We start from the raw sequence: 14,737 nt of genomic DNA, 5'->3' as shown, positions 1-14,737 counted from the left end.
CCCAAAACAAGTCTCCTGTCTTCACCTCGGCATGCATCGCCTAAAGCAGCGGTGCGCAAACTCCCCGCACCTGCCCCCCCTACCTGCTCCCTCCTAGGTCGAGCCCCCCCTCGTGTCTAACGATGCATCAAATGATGCTGCGGGGTCATGTGATGTCACGTGATGTGTCCCGCGCCGTCAATTAATGTCACATCTCCATGGCAACGGGTGTCATTTGATGCCGCGTTGTCATAAAGACGCGTGACCAGAGCCTAGTAAGTACGTTTATAGAGGCCTCACACTCTCATCGCGGGGCCTTTGTAAACGCCGCCCCCCCCCCCCCCCGAAAGTTCTCAGGGCCCCCTCGGGTGAGCGCCCCCCCCAGTTTGCGCACCGCTGGCCTACAGCCAGCCAAGAGCAGATGATAATCCCGTTTCAATAAACATGAACTTAATGTCTGGCCGATAATACAAAAAAAAAAGCGGTATTAGGACTATTTTTGACCGGATCTGATATTTTTAATGCATCTGATACAAAAAAGTGCGATACTTTTGGCTGTGCAATGTTTATGTATTGCACAATAAAAAATAACACACTATTTTGGGACGATTATACCACATTTTTAGGTTAATGCAGTTTAATGTATCTGGGCCGTAGTGTGGTTGGTCCTTATAGTTACTAAGGAATGAATGAAATCATGAATCTTTCTCTTTGTTAGTACAGTAGTTGTCCAAAGGCTATGTCAAATAATTAGCCCCAGGGAGAAAAATATCCCCAAGGTATCCAATTACTAAAAGCTTAACACGGTTTCCATCTGAATTCCCATAAGAGGAGCCCAAAATGTTTGAGAGTATTAAAGAGCAGCAGCAGATAGTTGCCACCTGATTCTGCTTATTCTTCTGCAAAACAGCAGCGATCCACATCCATCATGCAGATAAGCAGCTGTCTCTGGCAAATGAATAGAACCATATTCTAAGTCACATGTGTGTCTACATTTCATTACCGACAGCTAAATAATCTCCTTCTTTCTACAGGACCAGAACATTTCCTTTGCTGCTCTTGATTTTGCTGGAGTTCTTAGCTCAGAGGTATGTTTTCATGATAAGCATTGCTTGACTTTACACAAAGACATCTTAATCCTGTATACTGCACCTCTACCACTGAGACGAAGGTTGTAAGAATTTGGGGCAGACATTTATAACACATGTTTTGTTCTAACATATTTCATAGGAGTCGGAGTAGTGCAGATTTTTAGTACACATTTTTGTATGGGAGAAATGCAGGTTTGTTGCAGGTTCAATAGAGCAATGCTAAGAGATCTTCAAAAGGGTAACATTACAAACGTCAAGACCTCCCATCTATTCTTTATATGTGCTGTCAATCTGAGCTGAACAGAACGTCTGAAGAAGAGACATGCAAGGTCTCCAATGCTCATGTACAACATTTGTGAAGACCAAGAAGTGGGAAACAAGGGAATTCCAATAGAAATCTACCTAAATAGAAGAACAGTCCCGCTACGTTCAGTTTCAATTCAAACATAAGCCAACTTTATTTAAAGGCATAATAAAAATAACTGTACAAAAATCTGAGCAAAGACATAAATGTAAATATATCCCAACTGGTGATTGCAGTAGTAAGGACTAGTACTTTACCAAGAGAGCCCAAGACGCTTGTTCTTACTACAGCAATCACCACTTGGTATTGGTATATTTCCATTTATTTCTTTGCTCGAATTATGTGGTGGAGTTATTTTTATTATGATTTAAAATAAAGTAAGCTTCTGTTTTAACTGAAACTGGAAATGCCAGGACCATTATTCTATTTATTTATCCTCCTGGATCGCTAAGGTGGTGAGCGGCTGGTCCACGTGTGCCCAAGCCATGCAGATTACACTGGTGAGTGCTGTCCACCTCTGCCAACAGAGACAATATAAATCTACCTGAAATATAACAAAAGGAAACACATACGGAGATATAAATATATTTTTAGCACCATCCAGGTTCCCAGTGTTTTGAGCATTTGTTATAGAAAAGTACAGCAATACACACATTAAAGACCATAAACTAGAATCCTTACCCAGAACAGTTTATAATCTGAATATTCCTTTCAGCTCTTGTTCAACCTTGTTTGTATGGGCCAATCCAGATTAAGACCTGAAGAAGACCTAAAACCAAAACTTTCCTGTTAAATACAGAACTCCCCCAAAGACAGAACCTTGCATGCAGCTGTACATCACCTCAAGGTAAAACAATCACACACTTCTGCTTCCATTCCATATTTTCGCTGTTTATATTAAATCATGGAGTGAAATTCTTTCAAATTGGGTCCTGGATGCAGGAAAACAAGAAAAAAAAAACTCCAATGGAGGTGAGTTTGGCAGAAGGGATTGTTGTGTGTGGAGTTTGCATTGGCAGGGTTACCTTGTGGCTCTTAAACTAGTTGTAATTGGAAACATTGACAAGTATAGGGGAACCCTTCCCTTAGAGAGGAATGGGAGACCCAACAGTTTCTCACATCATGCAGTTGACAATACTCCTTTAAGGAAGCCAATGGCTCTAAAATGGAATGCCTGTGAGTTCGAACCATTATATTTCCCCATAACTCTCCACTTTGTCCCATGTTCAAAAAGGGAGATGGAAAACATTAAGTAGCACTTCATGTCTCTTGGCTATCTCACTAAAAGGTGAGTGTCATTCTGTTTAAAGAATAAAAATGATATTTGGACAGAGCACATTATTGAATAATTTTTATTTCTTGCTCCTGCCACTCTTATTGACCATAAACTTTGAAATGGACTAAAACCTAGTAAAATGCATGCTCCTCTAACATTGCTGCTGTTAATAATGGATGTGTGTCTTTGCAGATGAAATGAACCAATATATAATGCGTGTGAATCAGACCAGATTCACAGACTTCATCATTTTGGGGTTGTCTGATTCAGCTGATCTCAAGGCTTTCCTGTTTTGCACCCTCCTTCTAATCTATGCATTGACTCTGGCCGGAAATGTCGCCATCATCTTGGTGTCACGAATGGATCAATGTCTTCACAAACCAATGTACTTCTTTCTGAGCAATCTATCCTTCCTGGACATCTGCTACACCTCGACCACCATGCCCAAAATGTTGCAAACCCTTCTAGTGGCGAGAAAATCCATCTCATTTACTGGTTGTGTAACCCAGATGTATTTCTTCTTGGCCTTTGTGGGTACCGAGTGTGTTCTTCTTGGTATTATGTCCTATGACCGCTTTGTAGCCATATGCAACCCCCTCAGATATTCTGTCATTATGAGCCGTAAGGTTTGCATTAACCTGGCAGCTGTGTCCTGGTTCAGTGGACTTATCAATTCTGTGGTCCATACAGTCTTCACTTTCCGCCTACACTTTTGTGGATCAAACAATATAAATTACTTTTATTGTGATATACCCCCACTCCTCTCCCTCTCCTGTGATGATACATTCATTAATGAAGTTCTGCTGCTGTCCATTGGTGTTTTCATTGGTTGGACACCCTTTGTATGCATTATTGTATCTTACATATATATTATTGTGACTATAATGAAAATTCGATCCACTGAAGGAAGGCAGAAAGCTTTCTCTACTTGCGCCTCCCACCTTACAGTGGTGGTATTGTACTATGGTAGTACCATATTCAATTATGTAAGACCTATTTCTACCTACTCTTTGGGCAAGGATAGGCTTATCTCGGTCTTGTATAGCGTTGTAACTCCAATGTTGAACCCACTGATATACACCTTAAAGAATGAGGATGTAAAAAGGGCCATGGGTAGGCAATTCAGTAATAGACAACTTAGAAGTGGTTTCTTGCAGTAGATGACACTGTTGCTAGAAATATTCATGTGTACAGTTGGCACAAAGTGACCGTGTGCTGTGGGTCCCTCCAGGTGCTTGGGAAGGCCACACTTAAGCAGAAAAAGTGCCATGTTTTGTAATCTTCCAATGGTACCTACATTGGAGACCATTCATTCATGTGATGCTGATACAGAAGTGGGATGTGCAGTGATATATTGAATATTAAAGGGCTTCATGTCTGCCCTTTATTGCTTCTCAGGTACTATATGTCAAATGTCACCCAACAGTGGTAATATTAAATGCTCATATCCAGCACATGATTCTAACAGTGACATGCAGGCTTTACACAAATTGCATCAGCTTTCTTTTCTCTTGTATATAGTTGGCACAAGTCACAATAGGTTTTGTATGCAACTGTATCAGCCTTTATACTGACTAGGCATGTATGCTACTTACAGTAACATCAATTTAGTGCTCAGTCTGAACCTTGATTCAAAGCCCTCTTATTGTAAACCAATGCAGTAAGCTTGCACAATGGTGATATTGTCGAGTCTATTTGGCTCTTTTGGGTGATTTCAGTTTTTATTGCTGTTCTTCCCCTGCTACTTTCAGCAAAGTTAAACTTCTCCTAAAAAAAGTTCTGTGTTGATAAAATAGTTGGCAGTGGAATTATCTCATGTCATCAGTAGGTTATTATATCTGAGAATGTGCTGGGTAATATGTGCTAAATGATGACCCTGTATTTCAGATGTAGAGTCAAAAAGCGTCCCACAGAGGTTAATCACAGGACATATCTCTGTTATTTGGACCGACACTTATTCTGCAAGTAGAAAGGTTTGGTCACCTATGAAAACATGGAAAGAGATAAGAACCATTTTGCCAATGTAACTGTATTCCCATACTATATAAGCTTTGCCTTTCATTGCTGCCCATTATTTCCTACTTTTTCTCTTCTAAGGGCTTCTAAGAAAGTCTTTTATAAAGGTGTCATAATAAAGCCTTTAACAAATGATCCCGTGCTTATTACAGATGTACAGGTGTGATTTGTGCCATTAACCCAAGAGCCCTAAATATTACAGTATATAATGTACTGTACAATAAAAACAAGTATGACCTTTATTTAGTAAGCAGCATAACTCCAAACGATACCTTCTGGCCAGGGCCGCCAACAAAATTATTTTTTTACGAGCCCAGGACCAATTTGAATAATGGGGTCCACACAAATGTGACCACATGATTATACCTCATTTTACTTTGCCTGGTCATGTCTTTGTTCCTCCCTACCCCTCATGCTGTTCTCTCTCCTTATCCCCCTAATGCCTCACACCCGTTGTCATTCCATCTATTCCTCATCTCCATGTTCTTCGCAACTCTCATGTTTTCAATTACTTCCTTTCTGTATTCTCAATTATCTCCCTTTACCCCCAGCATCTCTTCCTCTCTTCTCTTCCCCAGCATGTCTGTCCTCTCCTCTTCCCCAGCATGTCTCTCTCTCCTCTTCCCCAGCATGTATTTCTCCTCTTCCCCAGCATGTCTACAGTATCTCTCTCCTCTTCCCCAGCATGTCTATCTCTCTCCTCTTCCCCAGCATGTCTTTCTCATCTTCCTCAACATGTCTTTCTTCTTTTCCCCAGCATGTCTGTCTCTCTCCTCTTCCCCAGCATGTCTTTCTCATCTTCCTCAGCATGTCTTTCTTCTCTTCCCCAGCATGTCTGTCTCTCTCCTCTTCCCCAGCACGTCTTTCTTATCTTCCTCAGCATGTCTTTCTTCTCTTCCCCACCATGTTTGTCTCTCCTCTTCCCCAGCATGTATTTATCCTGTTCACCAGCATATCTTTCTCTTCTTCACCAGCATGTCTGTCTCTCTCCTCTTCCCCAACATGTCTGTCTCTCTCCTCCCCCCTAGCATGTCTCTCTCCTCTTCCCCAGCATGTCTGCCTCTCTCCCCCCCCCAGCATGTCTTTCTCTCTCCTCTTCCCCAGCATGTCTTTCTCCTCTTCCCCAGTATGTCTTTCTCTCCCCCCCCCCAGCATGCCTGTCTCTCTCTTCATCCCCAGCATGCCTGTCTCTCTCCTTCCCCCTCCAGCATATCTTTCTGTCTCCTCTTTCCCAGCATGTCTGTCTTTCTTCTCTTCCCCAGCATGTCTTTCTCTCTCATTTTCCCCAGCATATCTTTCTCTCTCCTCCCCCCCCTACATGTCTTTCTCTCTCCTTACCCCCAGAATGTATTTCTCTCTCCACTTCCCTAGCATGTCTTTCTTCTCTTCCCCAGCATGTCTGTCTCTCTCCTCTTCCCCAGCACGTCTTTCTTATCTTCCTCAGCATGTCTTTCTTCTCTTCCCCACCATGTTTGTCTCTCCTCTTCCCCAGCATGTATTTATCCTCTTCACCAGCATATCTTTCTCTTCTTCACCAGCATGTCTGTCTCTCTCCTCTTCCCCAACATGTCTGTCTCTCTCCTCCCCCCTAGCATGTCTCTCTCCTCTTCCCCAGCATGTCTGCCTCTCTCCCCCCCCAGCATGTCTTTCTCTCTCCTCTTCCCCAGCATGTCTTTCTCCTCTTCCCCAGTATGTCTTTCTCTCCCCCCCCCAGCATGCCTGTCTCTCTCTTCATCCCCAGCATGCCTGTCTCTCTCCTTCCCCCTCCAGCATATCTTTCTGTCTCCTCTTTCCCAGCATGTCTGTCTTTCTTCTCTTCCCCAGCATGTCTTTCTCTCTCATTTTCCCCAGCATATCTTTCTCTCTCCTCCCCCCCCTACATGTCTTTCTCTCTCCTTACCCCCAGAATGTATTTCTCTCTCCACTTCCCTAGCATGTCTTTCTCTCTCCTTCCCCCCAGCATGTCTTTCTAGCTCCCCTTCCCCAGCATGTCTGTCTCTCTCCTCTTCCCCAGCAAGTCTTTCTCTCTCCTCCTCCCCCCGCATGTTTGTCTCACCCCTCTTCCCCAGCATGTCTTTATATCTCCTTCCCTCCCCCAGCAAGTCTTCCTCTCCTCTCCCCCAGCATGTTTGTATCTCTCCTTCCCTCCCCCTAGCATGTCTTTCGCTCCTCTTCCCCAGCATGTCTGTCTCTCTGCACTTCCCCAGCATGTTTGTCTCTCTTCTCCTCCCCCAGCATGTTTGTCTCTCTCCTCCTCCCCCAACATGTCTGTCTCTCTCCTCTTCCCCAGCATCTGTCTCTCTCCTCTTCCCCAGCATGTCTGTCTCTCTCCTTCCCACCCAGCATGTTTTTCTCTCTCCTTCCCCTCCAACATGTCTGTCTCTCTCCTTCCCCCCAGCATGTCTTTCTCTCTCCTCTTCACCAGCATGTCTGTCTCTCCCCTTCCACCCCAGCATGTCTTTCTCTCTCCTTTACCCCAGCATGTCTTTCTCTCTCCTCTTCCCCACAATGTCTGTCTCTCTCCTCCTACCCCAGCATGTCTGTCTCTCTCCTCATCCCCCAGCATGTCTGTCTCTCTCCTCCTCCCCCAGCATGTCTGTCTCTCTCCTCCTCCCCCAGCATGTCTGTCTCTCTCCTCCTCCCCCAGCATGTCTATCCCTCTCCTCTTCCCCAGCATCTGTCTCTCTCTCCTCTTCCCCCACCATCAACTCTCTCTTCTGCTCCCCCCCCCACCACCCAGCATGTCTCTAAACGCTCCCCCAGCATGTCTCACTTCTCCTCTAGCATGTCTTTATCTCTCCTTTCCCCCAGCATGTATTCCCCCCAGTGTTTCTGTCTCTCTCCTCCTCTGAGTGTAACGAAGAGTTGGGGAGTGCAGGTATCGCCATAAAAATAAAACATAAAAACACTACATAGTGCAATATGCTTCAACTGGGTCTGAATAATTTGGAAGGTTCTGTGGAATGGGAACTCACATTTTCCTAGAACAAATACAGCATTTCCCAAATCTATTGTGGCTGAAATTCAGGATAGGTCACTTGCTGCCTGGATTCACTGCTGGTATATGTGTCTAGGTATTTATTCAGTGTTATGATGATGTAGTGATCTCAATATAAACAGAATACAACCACAGTGCGGACTGTATGGACTAATGTTTTATAAAGGTGTAGGCAAAATACACACTTACGTTACAACATCTAAAACAGGCATGTAAAACTATAGATGTGTAGCCTCCAGGACTCTCACTGCTCCGCCTGGAACCGGCGTCTCCTCATCCTCTGCACTTCCGGTATCGGGAGTCGTCACTTCCGGGGTAGTAAGCTTGTACGGATGGGGATGTGATACGGTCCGGATTCTATGGTTGAGGTGTGACCTCAACAGATGCTTACAGACAACCGTCTCACCTCTCGCCCATATCTCTCTCCTTCCCTCATTCTCTCGCCCATCTCTCTATCATTCTCCCCCCTTTCTCTCTGTCACTCCCCCTCTCTCTCTGTCATTCTCCCCCCCCCTTCTCTGTTATTCTCTTTCTCACTGACACACACACACCAGGGCAGAGCAGAACACACAGTGGCATGTACACACACATCTGGACAGAGCAGAACACACACACACACACACACACACACACACACACACACACACACACACACACACACACACACACACACACACACACAGTGACACACAGTGACACACACACACACACACACACACACACACACACACACACACAGTGACACACAGTGACACACACACAGCCTCACCTCTCTCTGCTCCATGCTCTTTCCTCTTCTACTTGGCCCCACCCCCAGGCTCCTTACACCTTCTCCTGATTGGCTGCACATGGCCTTGACCAGGGTAAATGTACGCTTGCTCACTCTCGAGCGCGGTGATGTCACACGCTGAGCAAGTTGGAGCGATTCCTGGGCGTTTGAAAATGGGCGTTTGCGCACATTGGGCGTGTCGGGGGGCGTGGTCGCCCTCATTGGGCGAACCGCTCACGTGACTCGGCCATCACACGACAAATACAAATTGATTTGTCTCCTCAATCAGCGCTCCTCTGACCTCTCACGTGCGCACGTGCGCTCACAGCTGCTCTCATTGCCTCACACTGACTCAACACGTCGCGCACGAGCACGCAAGTGAGCAAGCCTACACCCTGGATGAGGCCTTACTCAAGTGATCATCACTCATTGGTTCCGCCACCACTTCCCTGGTATATATTGAGGGTTTCTCACTATCAGCACAAGACAGACACTTCATTGGGGTACCCGACTTCTGCCTTGGGCCCTCTGGATATTCTGTCATCCGCGGGATGAATTCTCCATTTCCTTTTCCTCTAGGCTGCAAGGTATTTCGACCCCCTTTTTCCTCCACGGTATCTGCGGACGTGTCCGATCCTTCCATGGTAATTGGAAACCCTCTTTTCTTTTCCCCGCCTTTTTGCTTTGAACGACTCAGTTCCATCAGGAGTACCGGGGTCTCCTATGTTTGAAACGTCAGCAGTTTCATTCACAGCAGCCGCCAGGTTTTTCTTGCAGTTGCATTAGCTGGCAGGAATATCCGGGGTCATAGAGACCTGTTTGTTCGGTGCGTACCGTGTTTAGGTATCTCCACCATCCTGCCTGGGTGTTTTGAGGGTGTGTCTCATTTCGGGCCCCACATAAGAGGGTTTTTACTCACCTTTTCACCCACAATAACCTAAATAATGTGTGGTGAAGACCTACCCAAAGTCTGAAATTGCAAAGCCAGTACAACCAACCTCACACTGATGAGACCCAAAAGGTCGAAACAGTCTGTCTGTGAGTGGGTTTACTGGCTTTGCATCTCATCCAAGGCTATGTTTAAAAGCTGTGTTTAAAACAGCGAGCATTGGTTTAAGGGCTCCAGAGGGGGAGGGGAGGAGGGGGGGGGGGAGAAAGGGGGGAGAGGGAGGGGGGAGAGGGAGGGGGGAGAGGAGGAAGAGGAGGGGGGGAGAGGAATCCATGGGTTTACAAACGTAGCAATCAATGAATACAACAATGTAATGAGTTTCTCAAGAGAAGCTTACAATTCAGTAAAACGTCTTCAATACCAATACTTTTATTTGTCTGTAACAACAACATACCACAGTAGGTAAAACAATAGGGTCCCGCTGAATAACAGAATACACAATCACACGATCGAATGATGTGCTGGGGGTGTCCAAAGATAATCAGTTTCATGCCCGGGTCATATAACATACATCTCTTTCATCCATTGGACCATTTCACTCATCCCACTTAACCTTCAGTAAATACACACATTATTTGTATAATTTTCCACATAATAAAACTTTGGGTTAATGAACTGTATCAAGACAGAAGTGAAGTAATTCTGGGGCAAAAAAAAAAACTGCACAAGATGAATCAAAGAATAAAATCCTATTGATTTCAATTGAATTTTTTTCTTTACATAGTTACATAGTTACATAGTAGATGAGGTTGAAAAAAGACATACGTCCATCAAGTTCAACCTACAGTATGCTAGATTTAGAAGACAGATACTTTATCCTACTGTATATCCATACTTACAGTATATTGATCCAGAGGAAGGCAAAAAGAAAACCCCGGTGACATATCATCCAATGATATCTCATAAAAGGAAAAATAAATTCCTTAAAGACTCCAAGAATTGGCAATCGGATTAATCCCTGGATCAACATCCTTACCATGTATACTTATTTGGTATATCCCTGTATACCTTTCCTTTCTAAAAAGATGTCCAACATTTTTGTTTAACAAATCTATTGTATCTGCCATCACAGTCTCCATGGGTAATGAATTCCACATTTTAACTGCCCTTACTGTAAAGAACCCTTTCCTTGGTTGCTGGTGAAATCTCCTTTCCTCCAACCTTAAGGGATGGTCCAGAGTCCTTAGTACTGCCCTTGGGATGAATAGTTCTTTTGAAAGTGCCTTGTACTGTCCCTGGATATATTTGTATATAGTTACCATATCCCCTCTTAGACGCCTCTTTTCTAATGTAAATACATCTAATTTAGCTAACTTCTCATCATAAGTTAGATTGTCCATCCCCTTTATTAATTTGGTGGCTCTTCTCTGCACTCTCTTTTGTTCCATAATGTCTTTCCTAAGGAGTGGTGCCCAAAATTGTACTCCATATTCAAGGTTTGGTCTTACTAATGCTTTGTAAAGGGGCATAATTATGTTTACTTTCCATCCATCCATTGCCCGTTTAATGCAAGATAAGATCGTGTTTGACTTTGCAGCTACTGCATGATTTTGGTCACTATTGCTAAGCCTGCTGTCTACAAGCACACCTAAATCCTTCTCCATCAAGGATTCCCCCAATTTATCCCCATTTAATTTGTAAGTCGCCTGTTTATTCTTGCTTCCCAAATGCATAACCTTACATTTATCTGTATTAAACCTCATCTGCCATTTACTTGCCCAAGTTTCCAGTCTCTCCAAGTCCTTCTGGAGAGAAATTACATCCTGCTCTGATTCTACTACCTTACACAATTTAGTGTCCTCAGCAAAGATGGAGACTTTGCTCTCGATGCCAACCTCAAGGTCATTAATAAACAAGTTAAAAAGCAGGGGTCCCAGTACCAACCCCTGAGGTACTCCACTCACGTCTTTAGCCCAACTTGAAAATGTATGACAACACTCTGTTGTCTATCCTTCAATCAGTTTTCAATCCAGGTGCATATATTTTTACTGAGTCCAATTTGCTTTGATACATACTGTATGATGGAGTTACAGTATTTTGCTCCAGAATTGCTCCACTTTTGCTGGCATCACAAAATAAAAGTGAACATAAATACCCCTAAAACCATGTATACTGTCTGTCGCAGTAAAGTGTAATTCAGCCAAATGTATTTAATATCTGGGGAGAACAAGAAATTCACTATGTATGTAAGAATGTGTTCCAAAGCACTTTATTCCCTGTAAATGCAATCCCCCCAGTCTAGTGAGCAAGCAATATGAAGTAAAGTGTTTTGTGATCTATGTAAGGAGCACTGCTGATCAGAGCAACAGACCATCCCTGGAGTTTGAGGGAGAACATCTTTGGAGTATGACAGTTTGTGGCCTTCTGTGAGACAGAGTACAGGGCGTGTCGTGGAATCCAACTGGCAGAAGTTGCAGAGTAGCTGCTGTGTGATCAGCACTCTGGGATACCCGGATGAGCAGTGGACAGGGCAAGCCTACTTGACGCACCCCTGCACCTAGTGAGGCTAGAGTCTACTCCCTAGGTCCCCCTTTTGGTATTGTATCTTGTTTTGTGCATCTTTGTTTTGTCTGCTGGCTTGCCAGAATAAACCTAATTTTATTCAACAACTTTGTCCCGACTGGTGCTATTGAACCCGGTGGTTTCGGTGTAAAAGTACTGGTCTCCCGTGATAATACCATAATAACGTCACAGTGCTATGATATTCACGTTAGAAAATACTCACTGTTTAGTCTTGTGCAGAACTAGGTTATTAATTTACACACAATGTCTTCTGCTCCACTGTCACTAACTCTGATGCATCTCTTCCCAATGCCCATGCACAGCTCTCCAACTTCTTCATCCTCACAGCTTATTGATTACTTTCAGGAGACCCCACCCACTGAAGAATGTGAGGCTTCACTTGGGGCCACCAAGCAAGGCATTCAAATATTTGATTGCTAAAATAATCCTTTATATTACCTAACTCATTTGATACAGTAATGCTTTGCCACACACGGGTCTGCTGTACAGTGCAAGAAACAGAGACACTGCCGTCTATGATGCTAAAGAAAACGATGTGACACTTGGAAGCTTCACTAGAGATTGCTGAATGTTAAATGCAGACTGGATCACACAGTGAGCAGTATTAGCTTTTATCATGCAATATTACATGGTCACTTGAACAAATGACCACCAGGGGTCACTAAAGCCCTATGGAGTTGCACTCAAAAGTCTAGATATCAGGAAAATTTAAAATCTATATACATAATGTAGAATAAATGAGTTCTTCAGTATTAGGTGATACCTTTTTTATTGGACTAACAATTTATGTCATAGGACAAGCTTTCGAGAGTTATCCTCTCTTCTTCAGGTCAAGCAATAATTTACATATATATTTAGTCCCAAGCACCTATTAGTATGGAGGGAGTAGTGATCAGACGACGGTAGCAGTCATGTGTAATTAAAATAAAATAATTAAAATGTATTGGTGACCTCAATAACGACGGAAGACGTGAACTAATATATACAGTGCAAGGCTAAAATCCCCAATGGAGAGACGGCAGAGAGTATAGACCAGTAGCTATACGTTTCTCTACTAGGATAAATTATCCTTATACAGGGGATATAGGACACATAACCAGAACATTAATATACACAGTAAGTAAATCAGGTTATATCTAGTTAGACGCACTACATAGGAGACATCCTAAAGCCAATAATTGTGTTGGTATAGAGCCTTATATACTAGAGTAGCAAAGCCATGGGTATTGCCCAAAAGAATGCATCTACGTATAAATCACATATATAATGCAATACCATATAAGTATAGCATCCACTCTCAGTAGAAATGCTGATGATATCAGATGGCGGTACCACAATATATCTATAACATCTAAGCAGATATTGACAGTCTGTAGGGATATATGTCCCCAGCGTGGTATAAACCCTCTTCAGATGTATATATATATAGTGACATATGAATGTAAAATACTGTTGGTATATAGTATCTTAGCCAAGTATATACAGTATTCATAGGATACTGTCATATAGCCTCTAGATATACAATTAGAGGTAGGTGGTTAATGGCTATGCGTAGCTATATATAGGGGGAGAGAAAGCCCTCTGTGTAGAATGATAATAAGACCGTGTCTCTGTGTGTGCCGCCTTGTGTTCCCGACAGGTTGACTCGCCGCCTCTTCTAGTGAGGGTCACTTGTGGCAATATGGCAAGTGTTAAAGAATACATTTTAAATGTGTGACCTAAAGAGTAAAGAATATAAAATATATAGTGTAAATATCCATTAATAGTTTTTTTTTTAAAAAGAGGAAAAATTGAAACCCTCATTCAGACCATGAGGAGTGAGCGCCTTTAGTGTGTGAATCCATCGACATTCACTTTGAAGGAGTTTACGGTCACAATTGCCTTTCCGTGGACCCCAGGGTATGTGTTCAATACCTACAAATTTGAGAACGGTAGTATCTATGTACCTCAGCCACATGTATGGCAACCGATGTATCTAGGTTATTACGTATGGAGCCAAGATGCTCCAGAACTCTAACCTTGAGTTGCCTGTGTGTCTCTCCTATGTATTGTTTGCCATATTGCCACAAGTGACCCTCACTAGAAGAGGCGGCGAGTCAACCTGTCGGGAACACAAGGCGGCACACACAGAGACATGGTCTTATTATCATTCTACACAGAGGGCTTTCTCTCCCCCTATATATAGCTACTCATAGCCATTAACCACCTACCTCTAATTGTATATCTAGAGGCTATATGACAGTATCCTATGAATACTGTATATACTTGGCTAAGATACTATATACCAACAGTATTTTACATTCATATGTCCCTATATATATACATCTGAAGAGGGTTTATACCACGCTGGGGACATATATCCCTACAGACTGTCAATATCTGCTTAGATGTTATAGATATATTATGGTACCACCATCTGATATCATCAGCATTTCTACTGAGAGTGGATGTTATACTTATATGGTATTGCATTATATAAGTGATTTATACAGTACGTAGATGCATTATTTTGGGCAATACTCATGGCTTTGCTACTCTAGTATATAAGGCTCTATACCAACACAATTATTGGCTTTAGGATGTCTCCTATGTAGTGCGTCTAACTAGATATAACCTGATTCACTTTCTGTGTATATTAATGTTCCGGTTATATGTCCTATGTTCCCCCAGTATAAGGATAATTTATCCTAGTAGAGAAACTTATATCTACTGGTCTATACTCTCTGCCGTCTCTCCATTGGGGATTTTAGCCTTGCACTGTATATATTAGTTCACGTCTATCGTCATTTTTGAGGTTACGAATACATTGTTACGTAAAATGAAGTGCCTTTT

At 43.1% G+C, this 14,737-nt stretch overlaps 1 protein-coding gene across 1 annotated transcript; it reads left to right on the top strand.

Moving 5' to 3' along the window:
- Positions 1–2,094: 2,094 nt before the first annotated feature.
- Positions 2,095–4,832, top strand: LOC142464565 (olfactory receptor 5V1-like). The gene is made up of 3 exons (XM_075567935.1): positions 2,095–2,221; positions 2,843–3,761; positions 4,754–4,832. Exons 2-3 carry the CDS (start codon positions 2,848–2,850, stop codon positions 4,830–4,832), a joined length of 993 nt encoding a protein of 330 aa, XP_075424050.1. The 5' UTR covers positions 2,095–2,221; positions 2,843–2,847.
- Positions 4,833–14,737: the final 9,905 nt, after the last annotated feature.

The sequence above is a fragment of the Ascaphus truei genome, chromosome 13, assembly GCF_040206685.1.
Source record: "Ascaphus truei isolate aAscTru1 chromosome 13, aAscTru1.hap1, whole genome shotgun sequence".
NCBI lineage: Eukaryota > Metazoa > Chordata > Amphibia > Anura > Ascaphidae > Ascaphus > Ascaphus truei.
The sequence above is the reverse complement of the archived record's forward strand: the minus strand, read 5'-3'. Positions and strand labels throughout refer to the sequence as shown.